The sequence below is a fragment of the Nerophis ophidion genome, linkage group LG16 (genome assembly GCF_033978795.1).
Source record: "Nerophis ophidion isolate RoL-2023_Sa linkage group LG16, RoL_Noph_v1.0, whole genome shotgun sequence".
Taxonomy (NCBI): Eukaryota; Metazoa; Chordata; class Actinopteri; order Syngnathiformes; family Syngnathidae; genus Nerophis; species Nerophis ophidion.
Window position 1 is genome coordinate 50,712,564 of NC_084626.1, and position 17,707 is coordinate 50,730,270.

At 36.5% G+C, this 17,707-nt stretch overlaps 1 protein-coding gene across 1 annotated transcript in view; it reads left to right on the forward strand.

The window, feature by feature from the left end:
• Window positions 1-17,707, forward strand: part of nfs1 (NFS1 cysteine desulfurase) — a 25,548-nt gene extending 7,841 nt beyond the window's left edge. Inside the window, exons 6-13 of the mRNA XM_061875439.1 lie at window positions 1,938-2,031; window positions 5,180-5,314; window positions 6,858-7,015; window positions 7,088-7,193; window positions 7,258-7,339; window positions 11,178-11,261; window positions 11,330-11,419; window positions 16,208-17,707. Of these exons, the coding sequence (XP_061731423.1) occupies window positions 1,938-2,031; window positions 5,180-5,314; window positions 6,858-7,015; window positions 7,088-7,193; window positions 7,258-7,339; window positions 11,178-11,261; window positions 11,330-11,419; window positions 16,208-16,271 (813 nt within the window). The 3' untranslated portion in view covers window positions 16,272-17,707. The remainder of the gene's footprint in view (window positions 1-1,937; window positions 2,032-5,179; window positions 5,315-6,857; window positions 7,016-7,087; window positions 7,194-7,257; window positions 7,340-11,177; window positions 11,262-11,329; window positions 11,420-16,207) is intronic.

A 17,707-nucleotide genomic window follows, 5' to 3' on the forward strand; every position in this document is an offset into this window, starting at 1 on the left:
TTAGACACTGTCTATTCGGCAACATTCTTTTATAATGTTACACACACACTACAAACCTCCGTCATACGTGTGTGTGTCAACCTGTAAGAAATGACAATTTTAGACACATCTTCTATTCGGCAACATTCTTTTATAATGTTACACACACACACACCACAATCCTCTGTCATACATGTGTGTCAACCTGTCAGAAATGAAAATATTAGAGACTTCGTCTATTCAGCAACATTCTTTTACAATCCTCTGTCATACGTGTGTCAACCTGTCAGAAATGAAAATATTAGACACTTCGTTACACACACACACACACACACACACACACAACAATCCTCCGTCATTCGTTTGTGTCAACCTGTCAAAAATACAAAAATGTTAAGACACATGGTCTATTCAGCAACATTATTTTATAATTTTACACACAAACACACACACACCACAATCATACGTGTGTGTCAACCTGTCAGAAATGAAAATATTAGACACATTGTCTATTCAGCAACATTCTTTTATAATGTTACACACACAACAATTCTCCGTCATTTGTGTGTGTCAACCTGTCAAAAATACAAAAATGTTAAGACACATCGTCTATTCAGCAACATTATTTTATAATGTTACACACACACACACACACACCACAATCGTACGTGTGTGTCAACCTGTCAGAAATTAAAATATTAGACACATTGTCTATTCAGCAACATTATTTTATAATGTTACACACACACACCACAATCGTACGTGTGTGTCAACCTGTCAGAAATGAAAATATTAGACACATTGTCTATTCAGCAACATTCTTTTATAATGTTACACACACAACATTTCTCCGGCATTTGTGTGTGTCAACCTGTCAAAAATACAAAAATGTTAAGACACATTGTCTATTCAGCAACATTATTTTATAATGTTACACACAAACACACACACACCACAATCGTACGTGTGTGTCAACCTGTCAGAAATGAAAATATTAGACACATTGTCTATTCAGCAACATTATTTTATAATGTTACACACACACACCACAATCGTACGTGTGTGTCAACCTGTCAGAAATGAAAATATTAGACACATTGTCTATTCAGCAACATTCTTTTATAATGTTACACACACAACAATTCTCCGTCATTTGTGTGTGTCAACCTGTCAAAAATACAAAAATGTTAAGACACATTGTCTATTCAGCAACATTATTTTATAATGTTACACACAAACACACACACACACCACAATCGTACGTGTGTGTCAACCTGTCAGAAATGAAAATATTAGACACATTGTCTATTCAGCAACATTCTTTTATAATGTTACACACACACACACACACACACACCACAATCCTCCGTCATCCGTGTGGGTCAACCTGTCAAAAATACAAAAATGTTAAGACACATCGTCTATTCAGCAACATTATTTTATAATGTTACACACACACACACACACACACACACACCACAATCATAGGTGTGTGTCAACCTATCAGAAATAAAAAATATTAGACACATCGTCTATACAGCAATATCCTTTTATAATTTTATAGCTGCTGGATGACTTAGGGGCTGACTCAAACAAATTGAACTTATGTGTTTTGGTGTCTTTAATTGTTTTTTTGCATAGAACGTATGTTATTAATACATTTCTGTGATTCAAATTTCTTGAAAGATTCAATTTTTTTGCGTCTTGAGCACAGAAAGTGTGCTCCTTTGTACCTATTGTAGATGCACTTGAGGCGGCCTGTGAAATGCCCATAAAAAGTGGTAGATGTCTCCTATTCGTCTGAAAACATGACTATGCAGTAAATGAGTGTCTCCATGGTGATGGCCTCATTTATAGAAGGCGGTCCGCGCCACTTTTGAATTCCTCGCGCAGTCTAAGCTATTTTACAGTTTGCACACGCTGTGTTGGATCTTAGTAAATCACACCCTTGTCTGCAGCTGCTGGAGAAGTCCCTGACACCTGACACCTGTCTGGTGTCCATCATGACCGTCAACAACGAGATCGGAGTCACGCAGCCTGTCAAAGAGATCGGTAACTTAAGTTTGTGTGAGACATGCATGCCAGTGCAACATGATGCATCAATATAAGCCCCGCCCACTCCTTTCATTCCGCGCATGTATTCATGAAATGTTGTGCTCATTGACCAATGCAACACAAGACCGGAGAACCTTCCGGCTAGTTCCTGGCCCAGGCTCCCAAACTCCTTGCATTGAGGGCCCTCACAGCAATAATATAAACATCTGCACACACATTTGATGACTTTGTATGAGCACTGAGAACAGGAAGAAACTGGCAACTCAGCAGAGGATTTAAACATAGAGACACAGGAAGTGCTATAAATAGTTAGTCTGCGTTAGCACTTGTAACAGCAACAATAGCACTAGTAATTGTTGATATTTATAATAACAATATCACTAGTAATTGTTGATATTTATAATAACAATATCACTAATAATTGTTGATATTTATAATAACAATATCACTAGTAATTGTTGATATTTATAATAACAATATCACTAATAATTGTTGATATTTATAATAACAATATCACTAATAATTGTTGATATTTATAATAACAATATCACTAATAATTGTTGATATTTATAACAATATAAAAAATTATTGTTAATATTTATTATAACAATATCACTAATACTTGTTAATATTTATAATAACAATATCACTAATAATTGTTGATATTTATAACAATATAAAAAATTATTGTTAATATTTATTATAACAATATCACTAATGCTTGTAAATATATATAATATAACTAATACTTGTTAATATTTATAACAATATCACTAATACTTGTTAATATTTATAATAAGATCACTAATACTTGTTGATATTTATAACAACAATATAACAAATTATTGTTAATATTTATTATAACAATATCACTAATGCTTGTAAATATATATAATATCACTAATACTTGTTAATACTTATAACAATATCACTAATACTTGTTAATATTTATAATAACATGGGACGGCGTGGCGCAGTGGAAGAGTGGCCGTGCGCAACCCGAGCGTCCCTGGTTCAATCCCCACCTAGAACCAACCTCGTCATGTCCGTTGTGTCCTGAGCAAGACACTTCACCCTTGCTCCTGATGGGTGCTGGTTGGCGCCTTGCATGGCAGCTCCCCCATCAGTGTGTGAATGTGTGTGTGAATGGGTAAATGTGGAAGTAGTGTCAAAGCGCTTTGAGTACCTTGAAGGTAGAAAAGCGCTATACAAGTACAACCCGTTTATCATTTATTTATTTAACATCATTAATAATTGTTAATATTTATAATAACAAGATCACTAATACTTGTTAATATTTATAATAACATCACTAATAATTGTTAATATTTATAATAACAAGATCACTAATACTTGTTGATATTTATAACAACAATATAACAAATTATTGTTAATATTTATAATAACAATATCACTAATACTTGTTAATATTTATAATAACAATATCACTAATAATTGTTGATATTTATAACAACAATATAACAAATTATTGTTAATATTTATTATAACAATATCACTAATGCTTGTAAATATATATAATATAACTAATACTTGTTAATATTTATAACAATATCACTAATACTTGTTAATATTTATAATAACATCACTAATAATTGTTAATATTTATAATAACAAGATCACTAATACTTGTTGATATTTATAACAACAATATAACAAATTATTGTTAATATTTATAATAACAATATCACTAATAATTGTTGATATTTATAATAACAAGATTACTAATACTTGTTGATATTTATAACAACAATATAACAAATTATTGTTAATATTTATAATAACAATATCACTAATACTTGTTATTATTTAAAATAATATCACTAATACTTGTTAGTAGTTATAATAATATCACTAATACTTGTTAGTAGTTATAATAACAATATTACTAATACTTATTAACATTTATGATAAAAATCTCACTAATACTTGTTGATATTTATAATAACAATATCACTAATACTTGTTAGTTATAATAACAATATCACTAATGCTTGTTAAAATTTATAAAAACAATATTACTAATACTTATTGATATTTATAATAAAAATATCACTAATACCTGTTGATATGATCAAGGGTGATGGGTCAAATGCAGAGAATAATTTTGCCACAACTAGAATGTGTGTGACAATCATTGGTACTTTAACTTTAACTTTTGATATGTATAATAATATCACTAATACTTGTTAATATTTATAATAACAATATCACTAATACTTGTTAATATTTATGATGACAATATCACTAATACTTGTTGATATTTATAATAACAATATCACTAATACTTGTTGATATTTATAATAACATCACTAAGACTTGTAAATATTTATAACATCATTAATACTTGTTAATATTTATAAAAACATCACTATTTGTTAATATTTATAATAATATCACTAACACTTGTTAATATTTATAATAACAATACTACTAATACTAGTAAATATTATAACACTATCACTAATACTTGTTAATATTTATAATAACAATATAACTAATAAATTATAATATTTATAACATCACTAATACTTGTTAATATTTATAAAAACATCACTATTTGTTAATATTTATAATATCACTAACACTTGTTATTATTTATAATAACAATATAACAAATTCTTGTTAATTTTTATAACACTAATACTTGTTGATATTTATAATAACAATATAACTAATAAATTATAATATTTATAACATCACTAATACTTGTTAATATTCATGATAATATCGCTAATACTTGTTAAAATGTATAAAAACAATAACACTAACACTTGTTAATATTTATAAGAATATCACCAATACTTGTATATATTTTATGATAACAATATCACTGATACTTGTTAATATTTATAATAACAATATAACTAATAAATTATAATATTTATAACATCACTAATACTTGTTAATATTTATAATAATATCACCAATACTTGTAAATATTTTATGATAACAATATCACTGATACTTGTTAATATTTATCATAATAATAACAATATCAAAAACAATAACAAGTCCTTCATTCTGTCCTAGTCCTGAGTCTGGTCCGAGGCACCACAGGTTGAAACTGGCCCTTAATGCTGGATGTGTCCCAGGTGTGTGACCATGACTCTTGCTGTGCCCGCAGGTCACCTGTGTCGCTCCAAGGGCGTCTTCTTCCACACGGACGCTGCACAGGCTGTGGGCAAGATCCCCTTGGACGTGTCCCAGTCCAAGATAGACCTGATGTCCATCAGTGGTCACAAGATCTATGGACCTAAAGGTAAACCCCAGTACTGTTCCCATCAAGAACACCTCGGTCACATCTAGTCTTGGACTTAGATTGGTCACATCTAGTCTTGGACTTAGATTGGTCACATCTAGTCTTGGACTTAGATTGGTCACATCTAGTCTTGGACTTAGATTGGTCACATCTAGTCTTGGACTTAGATTGGTCACATCTAGTCTTAGACTTAGATCGGTCATATCTAGTTTTAGACTTAGATTGGTCACATCTAGTCTTAGACTTAGATTGGTCACATCTAGTCTTAGACTTAGATTGGTCACATCTAGTCTTAGACTTAGATTGGTCACATCTAGTTTTAGACTTAGATTGGTCACATCTAGTCTTAGACTTAGATTGGTCACATCTAGTCTTAGACTTAGATTGGTCACATCTAGTTTTAGACTTAGATCGGTCACATCTAGTCTTAGACTTAGATCGGTCTCATCTAATCTTAGACTTAGATTGGTCGCATCTAGTCTTACACTTAGATTGGTCACATCTAGTCTTAGACTTAGATTGGTCACATCTAGTCTTAGACTTAGATTTGTCACATCTAGTCTTAGACTTAGATTGGTCACATCTTGTCTTAGACTTAGATTGGTCACATCTAGTCTTAGACTTAGATCGGTCACATCTAGTCTTGGACTTAGATCGGTCACATCTAGTCTTAGACTTAGATTGGTCACATCTAGTTTTAGACTTAGATTGGTCACATCTAGTCTTAGACTTAGATTGGTCACATCTAGTCTTAGACTTAGATTGGTCACATCTAGTCTTGGACTTAGATTGGTCACATCTAGTCTTAGACTTAGATTGGTCACAGTCTTAGACTTAGATGGGTCCAATCCAATCTTAGACTTAGATGGGTCACATCTAGTCTGAGACTTAGATTGGTCACATCTAGTCTTGGAGTTAGACTGGTCACATCTGGTCTTGGACTTAGATTGGTCACAGTCTTAGACTTAGATGGGTCACTTGTAATCTTAGACTTAGATCGGTCACATTTAGTCTTAGACTTAGATTGTTCACATCTAGTCTTAGACTTAGATTGGTCACATTTAGTCTTAGATTGTTCACATCTAGTCTTAGACTTAGATTGGTCACATCTAGTCTTAGACTTAGATCGGTCATATCTAGTCTTAGACTTAAATCTCTCATTTAGTCTTAAACTTAGATTGGTCACATCTAGTCTTAGACTTAGATCAGTCGCATCTAGTCTTAGACGTAGATTGGTCACATCTAGTCTTAGACTTAGATCGGTCGCATCTAGTCTTAGACTTAGATTGGTCGCATCTAGTCTTAGACTTAGATTGGTCGCGTTACAACAGCGTGGCTTCATAATAAAACAGTGTGGGTACTAGACTGGCCTGCATATAGTCCAGACCTGTCTCCCATTGAAAATATGTGCTACAATATGAAGCCTAAAATAGCATTATTGTGTGGATTTTTAAATACCGCTGGCATCTCCAGAACCGTCACACGTCTACTCCATGAAGAACGACTACTCAACTCATTCCTGTCCATCTTTGTTTGTGCGCAGGCGTGGGGGCGCTGTATGTGCGGCGCCGACCCCGGGTGCGGATGGAGCCCCTGCAGAACGGCGGCGGCCAGGAGAGAGGCCTCCGCTCGGGCACGGTCCCCACGCCGCTGACTGTCGGCTTGGGAGCCGCCTGTAGCATCGCCCAGCAGGAGATGGAGGTCAGACTCCACAAGCCTTGGACGCATACAGGAAGTAAACGTGTGTGTGTGTGTGTGTGTGTGTGTGCGCAGTACGACCATCAGAGAGTGTCCATGCTGGCTCACCACCTGGTCCAAAGGATGACGTCTGAGATCCCCGATGTCATCTTGAACGGAGACCCAGACCAGCGCTACCCTGGTAGACCACCACGCGGCATCTTAGCGCCCTGACAAGAAGTGTGACGCCATGCTTTGTGTGCCAGGCTGCATCAACTTGTCCTTCGCCTACGTGGAGGGAGAGAGTCTGCTGATGGCGTTAAAGGACGTGGCGCTGTCCTCCGGAAGGTGCTCAAATACCCCCGACTAGGGTTGTACGGTATACCGGGGCCAGTATAGTACCGTGATACTAATGAATCATTCGGTACTATACCGCCTGTAAAAAAGTACCGGTCGTCGCGTCATAACGTTGCTGCTTATATGAGCAGAGGAGCATGTTGGGCAGCGCACACACACAGAGTACATACAAGCAGACACAGTGTGTAGACAGAGAAGGGAGAACGGACTCATTTTGGTGTAAAAAGTCAAGATAAAAGCCAAGTTATAACACTGAAACAGTCTCAGGAAGAGCTGCTCTAAGACATGGCTAGCTAGTTCGCGGCTAACGTCCATCCACAGTGTTTTAGCTCCTTCTAAATCACTAATCCTCGACTCCATGGCGACAAAAAAAGTAAGTTTCTTACAGGTAGTACTATCACTGGAGGACGAGGAATAGCAAAACATGCTTCACTACACACCGCAGCACACCGGCGTCTCAATGTAAACATGCCATGGGTGGATCTACACCTGACATCCACTGTAATGATACCAAGTACAGGAGTGTATCTAGTCGATACTACTATGATTACTTCCATGCTTTTTATCATCACAAAATATATATATATATTTTTCAATGTATTTTATGTTTATAAACTCAGTAAATACGTCCCTTGCACGTCCATCTGCAGTCGGCAGTGTTTTAGCTACTTCTAAATCACTAATCCTTGCCTTCATAGCAAAAATAAAGTATGTTTCTTACAAGTATCATTATCACTGGAGGACGAAGAATAGCTAAACATGCTTTACACACCATAGGAGGATACAATAGCTCACAGGCCTCACAATGTAAACAAACGCCATGGGTGGATCTACACCTGACATCCACTGTAATGATACCAAGTACAGGAGTGTATCTAGTCGATACTACTATGATTACTTCCATGTTTTTTATCATCACAAAATATATATATATATATTTTTCAATGTATTTTATGTTTATAAACTCAGTAAATACGTCCCTGGAATGTCCATCCGCAATCGGCAGTGTTTTAGCTACTTCTAAATCACTAATCCTCGCCTCCATGGCGACAAAAAAAGGGAGTTTCTTACAAGTAGCATTATCACTGAAGGACAAAGAATAGCTAAACATGCTTCACTACACACCATAGGAGGATACAATAGCTCACAGGCCTCACAATGTAAACAAACGCCATGGGTGGATCTACACCTGACATCCACTGTAATGATACCAAGTACAAGAACGTATTTAGTCGATACTACTATGATTACTTCCATGCTTTTTATCATCACAAAATATATATATATTTTTTTCAATGTATTTTATGTTTATAAACTCAGTAAATACATCCTTTGAACGTCCAGCCGCAGTCGGCAGTGTTTTAGCTACTTCTAAATCACTAATCCTTGCCTTCATAGCAAAAATAAAGTACGTTTCTTACAAGTAACATTATCACTGGAGGACAAAGAATAGCTAAACATGCTTCACTACACACAGTAGGAGGATACAATAGCTCACTGGCCTCACAATGTAAACAAATGCCATGGGTGGATCTACACCTGACATCCACTGTAATGATACCAAGTACAAAAGCGTATCTAGTCAATACTACTATGATTACTTCCATGTTTTTTATCATCACAAAATATATATATATTTTTTTCAATGTATTTTATGTTTATAAACTCAGTAAATACGTGTTTTAGCCACTTCTAAATCACTAATCCTTGCCTTCATAGCAAAAATAAAGTACGTTTCTTACAAGTAGCATTATCACTGGAGGACGAAGAATAGCTAAACATGCTTCACTACACACCATAGGAGGATACAATAGCTCACAGGCCTCACAATGTAAACAAATGCCATGGATGGATCTACACCTGACATCCACTGTAATGATACCAAGTACAGGAGCGTATATAGTCGATACTACTATGATTACATCGATATTTTTTTAGCATCACAAAATCTTTTTTTTTAATGTATATTATGTTTATAAACTCAGTAAATACGTCCCTGGAACGTCCAGCCGGAGTCGGCAATGTTTTAGCTACTTCTAAATCACTAATCCGCACCTCCATGTCGACAAAAAAGTAAGTGTCTTACAAGTATCATTATCACTGGAGGACGAGGAATAGCTAGACATGCTTCACTACACACCGTAGGAGGACACAATAGCTCACTGGCGTCACAATGTAAACAAATGCCATGGGTGGATCTACACTTGACATCTACTGTAATGATACCAAGTACATGAGCGTATCTAGTTGATAGTACTATGACTATATAAAAAAAAAATACATATATATATATATATATATATATATATATATATATATATGTATATATATATATATATATATATATATTATATATATTTTTTTTAATGTTTATAAAATAAGAAAATACGTCCCTGGACACACGAGAACTTTGAATATGATCAATGTATGATCCTCTAACTCAGGGGTAGGGAACCTATGGTTCTAGAGCCAGATGTGGCTCTTTTGATGACTGCATCTGGCTCTCAGATAAATCTTAGCTGACATTGCTTATCAGGATAATTATGAATCATTTCGCTGGTAATCACAGTGGTAAAAATAACATGCACAATATAAAACATTCTCATGCATTTATATCCATCCATCCGTTTTCTACCGCACCTGTTCAAGAAGTCGCATTAATGGTAAGAAGTATTTTATGTCACAATGGAGGGGTGTTGCAGCTTGCTCCGTGGTCGTTCTCCCAGGAAGGCAGACGGACTACTCGGGACATGGCATTTAGGTAAAAACATGATTTAATTTTAACAAAAAAAATCTACAAGCAAAAATCGCTCACAGCGGAGGCACAACTTGGGCAAAAGAACAAAGCTAACGCATAAACAGACTATGAACATAAATCAAACAAAACTTACTTGGCATGGCATGAAGCACGAAACTATGGCAAAGCATGAAACAAGTCAGCACAGGGCGACTGACTGGCAAAGACGAGCTTAAATGCTGCCTCTGATTAGTGCTCGGGAAGCAGGTGAGCAGGCATTTTGTCCACCAGAGACAGGTGGACAAGATGAGTAACCAAGGAAACAAGACAATGGAGTGGAAAAAAACAGGAACTTAACGAGTCCAAAGGACAAACAGCACATGGCCAAACAAAAACATGATCAACAGACATGACATTTTATTTATTATTGGTTAGCTTCAGAATAATAATGTTATTAAAAAGAATAAGAGACTTATTACACTCTAAAAATGTTGGTCTTACTTAAAAATGCACGAATTTAGTTGTATTCAGTGTTAAAAAATATGATATGGCTCTCACGGAAATAACATTTTGAAATATTTTACTTTCATGGCTCTCAGCCAAAAAGGTTCCCAACCCCTGCTCTAACTACTTGGTATCGGATCGATACCTAAATGTGTGGTATCATTCAAAACTAATGCCAAGTATCAAAGAAGAGAAGAATAAGTGATTATTACATTTTAACAGAAGTGTAGATAGAACATGTTGAAACAGAAAATAAGCAGATATTAACAGTAAATGAATAAGTGGATTAATAATCATTTTTTACAGTTTGTCCCTCATAATGTGTACAAAATAATAGGTGTATAAAAGACACAATATGTTACTGCAGACTTTGTTGTTTACTTACTACTAAAAGACAAGTTGTCTAGTATGTTCAACATTTTATTGAAGGACTAAATGACAATAATAAACATGTTTCATCTACACTAACATTTTTTGTTCAAATGAAGCCAATAATTACATTTTTTTGTGGTCCCCTTTATTTAGAAAAGTAGCGAACTAGATTTTGGTAGCGCCTCCTAACGCCCGTCTTTCTTTGCGGCGGCCCAGTGCGTGTACCTCGGCCTCCTTGGAGCCGTCCTACGTGCTGAGGGCCATCGGTGCAGACGAAGACCTGGCCCACTCCTCCATCAGGTAAGACACGTTGACCCCGCCCATCCGCCAGCTGTCACTCACCACACCTCCACCCGGGCGCTGGCCAGGTTCGGGATCGGCCGCTTCACCACGGAGGAGGAGGTGGACTACACGACGGACAAATGCATCCAGCATGTCAAGAGACTCCGGGAGATGAGGTGAGAGCAGAAAGTAGGAATGTTCTTCTCACAAAGGAGGTCGTCATGCCTGTGGAAGTTCATTAGTTGGCTTCTAAGAGTCACGCTGTCCAAAAGTGGGAAAAGGTTGCAGTCAGCACAGACGTCATAACCTCGTCAAAGCTCACCTTGGAGCATTCCCACTCAGCTCAGCACCAAGGTGGTGGGCTGCTAGAAGAACACCTCCAGATGTTTGTGGTACTGTCACGCCAAATTTCTCCCCCCCCCCCCCCATTTACTTCAGGGGTCATGATTAATACAGACGTTTTGTTAAGGCTATATTCTAAAAATATTAACGCTATATTATAAAAATACAGACGTTTTGTTAAGGCTATATTCTAAAAATATTAACACTATATTATAAAAATACAGACGTTTTGTTAAGGCTATATTCTAAAAATATTAACGCTATATTATAAAAATACAGACGTTTTGTTAAGGCTATATTCTAAAAATATTAACGCTATATTATAAAAATACAGACGTTTTGTTAAGGCTATATTCTAAAAATATTAACGCTATATTATAAAAATACAGACGTTTTGTTAAGGCTATATTATAAAAATATAACGCTATATTATAAAAATACAGACGTTTTGTTAACGCTATTTTATAAAAAAAATTAAAAAACAATTTACAAACACAAGCTATGAGATGACGCATTTACTTCCGGGTTCACTTTTCCTCTTATGTCATCCCATAGCTTGTGTTTGTAGATTGTTTTTTAATTTTTTTATAATATAGCGTTATATTTTTATAATATAGCGTTAACAAAACGTCTGTATTAATCATGACCCCGGAAGTAAATGGGGGGGGGAAGGTTTTTGTAGGGGGGGGAGACATTTGGCGTGACAGCACAACTTTATTGACTTCACCCCGTGGTGCGTTCAAAGACCCCCGGGTCAAGTTACAAACTGAGATGTTAATGATAGGACACTATTGACAATAATATCATCATAATAATGATGTATTATTAGTATTTTTAATGATGATTATGTGTTATGATTCAATAATAATAATGTATTATAATTTACTACTAATAATAATGTATTATGATTTAATAATGATGTATTATAAATTAATAATAAGGATGTATTATTAGGATTTAATTATAATGATGTATTATGATTCAATAATAATAATAAGGTATTACAATTTGCTGCTAATAATATAATATTGTGATTTAATAATAATTATGTATTAGGATTTAATAATGATGTATTATGATGTAATAATAATTTTGATTTAATTGTGATGTATTATTATGATATAATAATAAATTTGAATTTAATCATAGTAATGATGTATTATGATTTAATCATGATATATTACGATTTAATAATAATACTGTGTTATTATGATTTAAAAATAATGATGTATTATTTAATAATGGCTATTATAATTTAATAATACTGATGTATTATTATGATTTAGTAATATTATGTTTTATGAAATGATAATGTATTATGATTAAATAATAATGTATTATAATTTACTGCTGCTAATGTATTATGATTTAATCATAATGATGTATTATGATTTAATCATAATGATGTATTATGATTTTATGATTTGGTAATACTGATTATTATCATTTGATAATGATATGATTTAATAATAATAATGACATAATTTAATGATAATGATGCTGTATTATGATTTAATTATAATAGTGATGTATTATGATTCAATAATAATGTATTATAATTTACTACTTGTAATAATGTATTATGATTTAATAATAATGTTTTATGATTGAATATAAGACGTATTATGATATAATAATGTATTATGATTTAATAATAATACTGATGTATTATTATGATTTAAAAATAATGATGTATTATTATTTTATAATGATATATTATGATTTAATAATAATGATGTATTATTATGATTTAATGATAATTATGTATTATAATTTACCACTAATAATGTATCCTTATGATATAATAATAATAATGTATTATGATTTAATCATAATAATGGTGTATTTTTATTTAATAATGATATATTATGATTTAATAATAATACTGATGTATTATTATGATTTAAAAATTATGATGTATTATTATTTATTTATGATTTGATAATAAGATGGCGACTTGTCCAGGGTGTACACCGCCTTCTGCCCGAATGCAGCTGAGATAGGCTTCAGCACCCTCCGCGACCCCAAAAAAGGGACAAGCGGTAGAAAATGGATGGATGGATTTGATAATTAGAATGTATTATGATTCAATAATAATAATAATGTATTATTATGATGTAATAACAATACTAATGTATTATGATTTAATCATAATAAAGATGTATTATAATGATTTAATAATAATATATAGTTATGATTTAATAATAATTTATTATGATTTTAACATAATGATTTATTATTTGACAATTATATTTTATGATTTAATAATTATACTAATGTGCTATCATGATTTAATCATAATGTATTATTATGATTTAATAATGATAATGTATTATTATGATTAATCATAAAAAAAATGTATTAGATTAATTATTAAAAATAGTGTATAATACCAAAACATATTCATAACACATCATTATTATTATTAATCATCATAATGCATTATGATTTAATAATAATAATAACAATGTATTGTTAGTCCATCCAACTCACCAAATACCCTCGCCCTATTTTTATTCTATTGTGTTCTTTATGATTATGTCTTGCTTTTATTTTATTTTATACTCTTGTAAAGCGACCTTGGGTTTCCTGAAAAGCGTTATGAAATTAAACTATTATTTTTATCAAGTCATAATAAATATGTATTATTATGATTTAATAATAATAAAAATGTGTTGATTTGGATAATTCAGTGACTTAATACTCTGAAGTCTGCGATGGCAACGTAGCAAGTGTGTGTTCAGTGCGGGACCAGGAGGTCTTTAGGGGTCTTGGATGGGGTGAGCAAGTTCTCAGTGGGACCAGGAGGTCTTTAGGGGTCTTGGATGTGGTGAGCAAGTTCTCAGTGGGACCAGGGGGCCCTTAGGGGTCTCGGATGTAGTGGGCAAGTTTTCAGTGGGACAAGGAGGTCTTTAGGGGTCTTGGATGTGGTGAGCAAGTTCTCAGTGGGACCTGGAGGTCTTTAGGGGTCTTGGATGTGGTGAGCAAGTTCTCAGTGGGACCAGGAGGTCTTTAGGGGTCTTGGATGTGGTGAGCAAGTTCTCAGTGGGACCAGGGGGCCCTTAGGGGTCTCGGATGTAGTGGGCAAGTTTTCAGTGGGACAAGGAGGTCTTTAGGGGTCTTGGATGTGGTGAGCAAGTTCTCAGTGGGACCTGGAGGTCTTTAGGGGTCTTGGATGTGGTGAGCAAGTTCTCAGTGGGACCAGGGGGTCTTTAGGGGTCTTGGATGTGGTGAGCAAGTTCTCAGTGGGACAAGGAGGTCTTTAGGTGTCTTGGATGTGGTGAGCAAGTTCTCAGTGGGACCAGGAGGTCTTTAGGGGTCTTGGATGTGGTGAGCAAGTTCTCAGTGGGACCAGGGGGCCCTTAGGGGTCTCGGATGTAGTGGGCAAGTTTTCAGTGGGACAAGGAGGTCTTTAGGGGTCTTGGATGTGGTGAGCAAGTTCTCAGTGGGACAAGGAGGTCTTTAGGGGTCTTGGATGTGGTGAGCAAGTTCTCAGTGGGACAAGGAGGTCTTTAGGTGTCTTGGATGTGGTGAGCAAGTTCTCAGTGGGACAAGGAGGTATTTAGGGGTCTTGGATGTGGTGAGCAAGTTCTCAGTGGGACCAGGGGGTCTTTAGGGGTCTTGGATGTGGTGAGCAAGTTCTCAGTGGGACAAGGAGGTCTTTAGGGGTCTTGGATGTGGTGAGCAAGTTCTCAGTGGGAGCAGGGGGTCTTTAGGGGTCTTGGATGTGGTGAGCAAGTTCTCAGTGGGAGCAGGGGGTCTTTAGGGGTCTTGGATGTGGTGAGCAAGGTCTCAGTGGGACCAGGGGGTCTTTAGGGGTCTTGGATGTGGTGAGCAAGTTCTCAGTGGGAGCAGAAGGTCTTTAGGGGTCTTGGATGGGGTTAGCAAGTTCTCAGTGGGAGCAGAAGGCTTTTAGGGGTCTTGGATGTGGTGAGCAAGTTCTCAGTGGGAGCAGAAGGTCTTTAGGGGTCTTGGATGGGGTTAGCAAGTTCTCAGTGGGAGCAGAAGGTTTTTAGGGGTCTTGGATGGGGTGAGCAAGTTCTCAGTGGGACAAGGAGGTCTTTAGGGGTCTTGGATGTGGTGAGCAAGTTCTCAGTGGGACAAGGAGGTCTTTAGGTGTCTTGGATGTGGTGAGCAAGTTCTCAGTGGGACCAGGAGGTCTTTAGGGGTCTTGGATGTGGTGAGCAAGTTCTCAGTGGGACAAGGAGGTCTTTAGGGGTCTTGGATGTGGTGAGCAAGTTCTCAGTGGGACAAGGAGGTCTTTAGGGGTCTTGGATGTGGTGAGCAAGTTCTCAGTGGGAGCAGGGGGTCCTTAGGGGTCTTGGATGTGGTGAGCAAGTTCTCAGTGGGAGCAGGGGGTCTTTAGGGGTCTTGGATGTGGTGGGCAAGTTCTCAGTGGGACCAGGAGGTCTTTAGGGGTCTTGGATGTGGTGAGCAAGTTCTCAGTGGGACAAGGAGGTCTTTAGGTGTCTTGGATGTGGTGAGCAAGTTCTCAGTGGGACCAGGAGGTCTTTAGGGGTCTTGGATGTGGTGAGCAAGTTCTCAGTGGGAGCAGGGGGTCTTTAGGGGTCTTGGATGTGATGGGCAAGTTGTATCAGAGTTGTGTGTGTGTTGTGTTGCAGTCCTCTGTGGGAGATGGTGCAGGAAGGCATCGACCTGAAGAGCATCAAGTGGACGCAGCATTAGTCAGCTCACTTCCTCTTTCTCTTTTCTCTTAAACACGCACAAACATCCTGTCCAACGACACTTGGAGGGAGAATAAAGAACAACTCTCCTTGTCCTTCTTCTACAACAACTCCTGAATGACTTGTGTTAGTCGCTGATGACAACATTATTTGTCTTGCTTTTTTATATGCATGAGATTTATTTGTGCACCCGTGCAGTCTTCTACTGGACTTGTGTGTGTGTGTGTGTGTGTGTGTGTGTGTGTGTGTGTGTGTGTGTGTCCATGTCAGTAATCATGTCAGTGTGTCTGTATGTCTGTCCCTCTGTGTGCGTGCATGTGTGTGTCAATAATCATGTCAGTGTGTGTGTGTCCATGTCAGTAATCATGTCAGTGTGTGTGTGTCCATGTCAGTAATCATGTCAGTGTGTCCCTCTGTGTGAGTGTGAGTGTGAGTGTGAGTGTGAGTGTGAGTGTGAGTGTGAGTGTGAGTGTTCATGTCTGGATGTGTGTGTTCATGTCAGGGTGTGTGTGTGTGTGTGTGTGTGTGTTCATGTCAGAGTGCGTGTGTTCATGTCTGGATGTGTGTGTTCATGTCAGGGTGTGTGTGTGTGTGTGTGTGTGTGTGTTCATGTCAGGGTGTGTGTGTTCATGTCAGTGTTCATGTCTGAATGTGTGTGTTCATGGCAGTGTGTGTTCATGTCAGAGTGTGTGTGTGTGTGTGTGTGTGTGTGTGTGTGTGTGTGTGTGTTCATGTCTGGATGTGTGTGTTCATGTCAGGGTGTGTGTGCGTATGTATGTATGTGTGTGTGTGTTCATGTCAGGGTGTGTGTGCGTATGTATGTATGCGTGTGTGTGTTCATGTCAGGGTGTGTGTGTGTGTGTGTGTGTGTGTGAGTGTGTGTTCATGTCTGGATGTGTGTGTTCATGTCAGGGTGTGTGTGTGTGTGTGTGTGTGTGTGAGTGTGTGTGTGTTCATGTCTGGATGTGTGCGTTCATGTCAGGGTGTGTGTATGTATGTATGTGTGTGTGTGTGTGTTCATGTCAGAGTGTGTGTGTTCATGTAAGAGAGAGAGTGTGTGTGTGTGTGTGTGTGTGTGTGTGTGTCAATGTCAGTGTTCATGTCAGTGTGTGTGTCTTCATGTCAGTGTTCATGTCTGGATGTGTGTGTTTATGTCAGAGTGTGTGTGTGTTCATGTCAGAGAGAGAGAGTGTGTGTGTGTGTGTGTGTGTGTGTGTGTGTGTGTGTGTGTGTGTGTGTGTGTGTGTGTGTGTGTGTGTGTGTGTGTCAGTCAATGGCAGTCTTCATGTCTGGGTGTGTGTGTTCATGTCAGTGTGTGTATCCATGTCAGAGTGTGTGTGTGTGTGTGTGTGTGTGTGTGTGTGTGTGTGTGTGTGTGTGTGTGTGTGTGTCAGCAGCATCTGGTCAAACCCAAATAAAATCCTCTTCTACACAAAC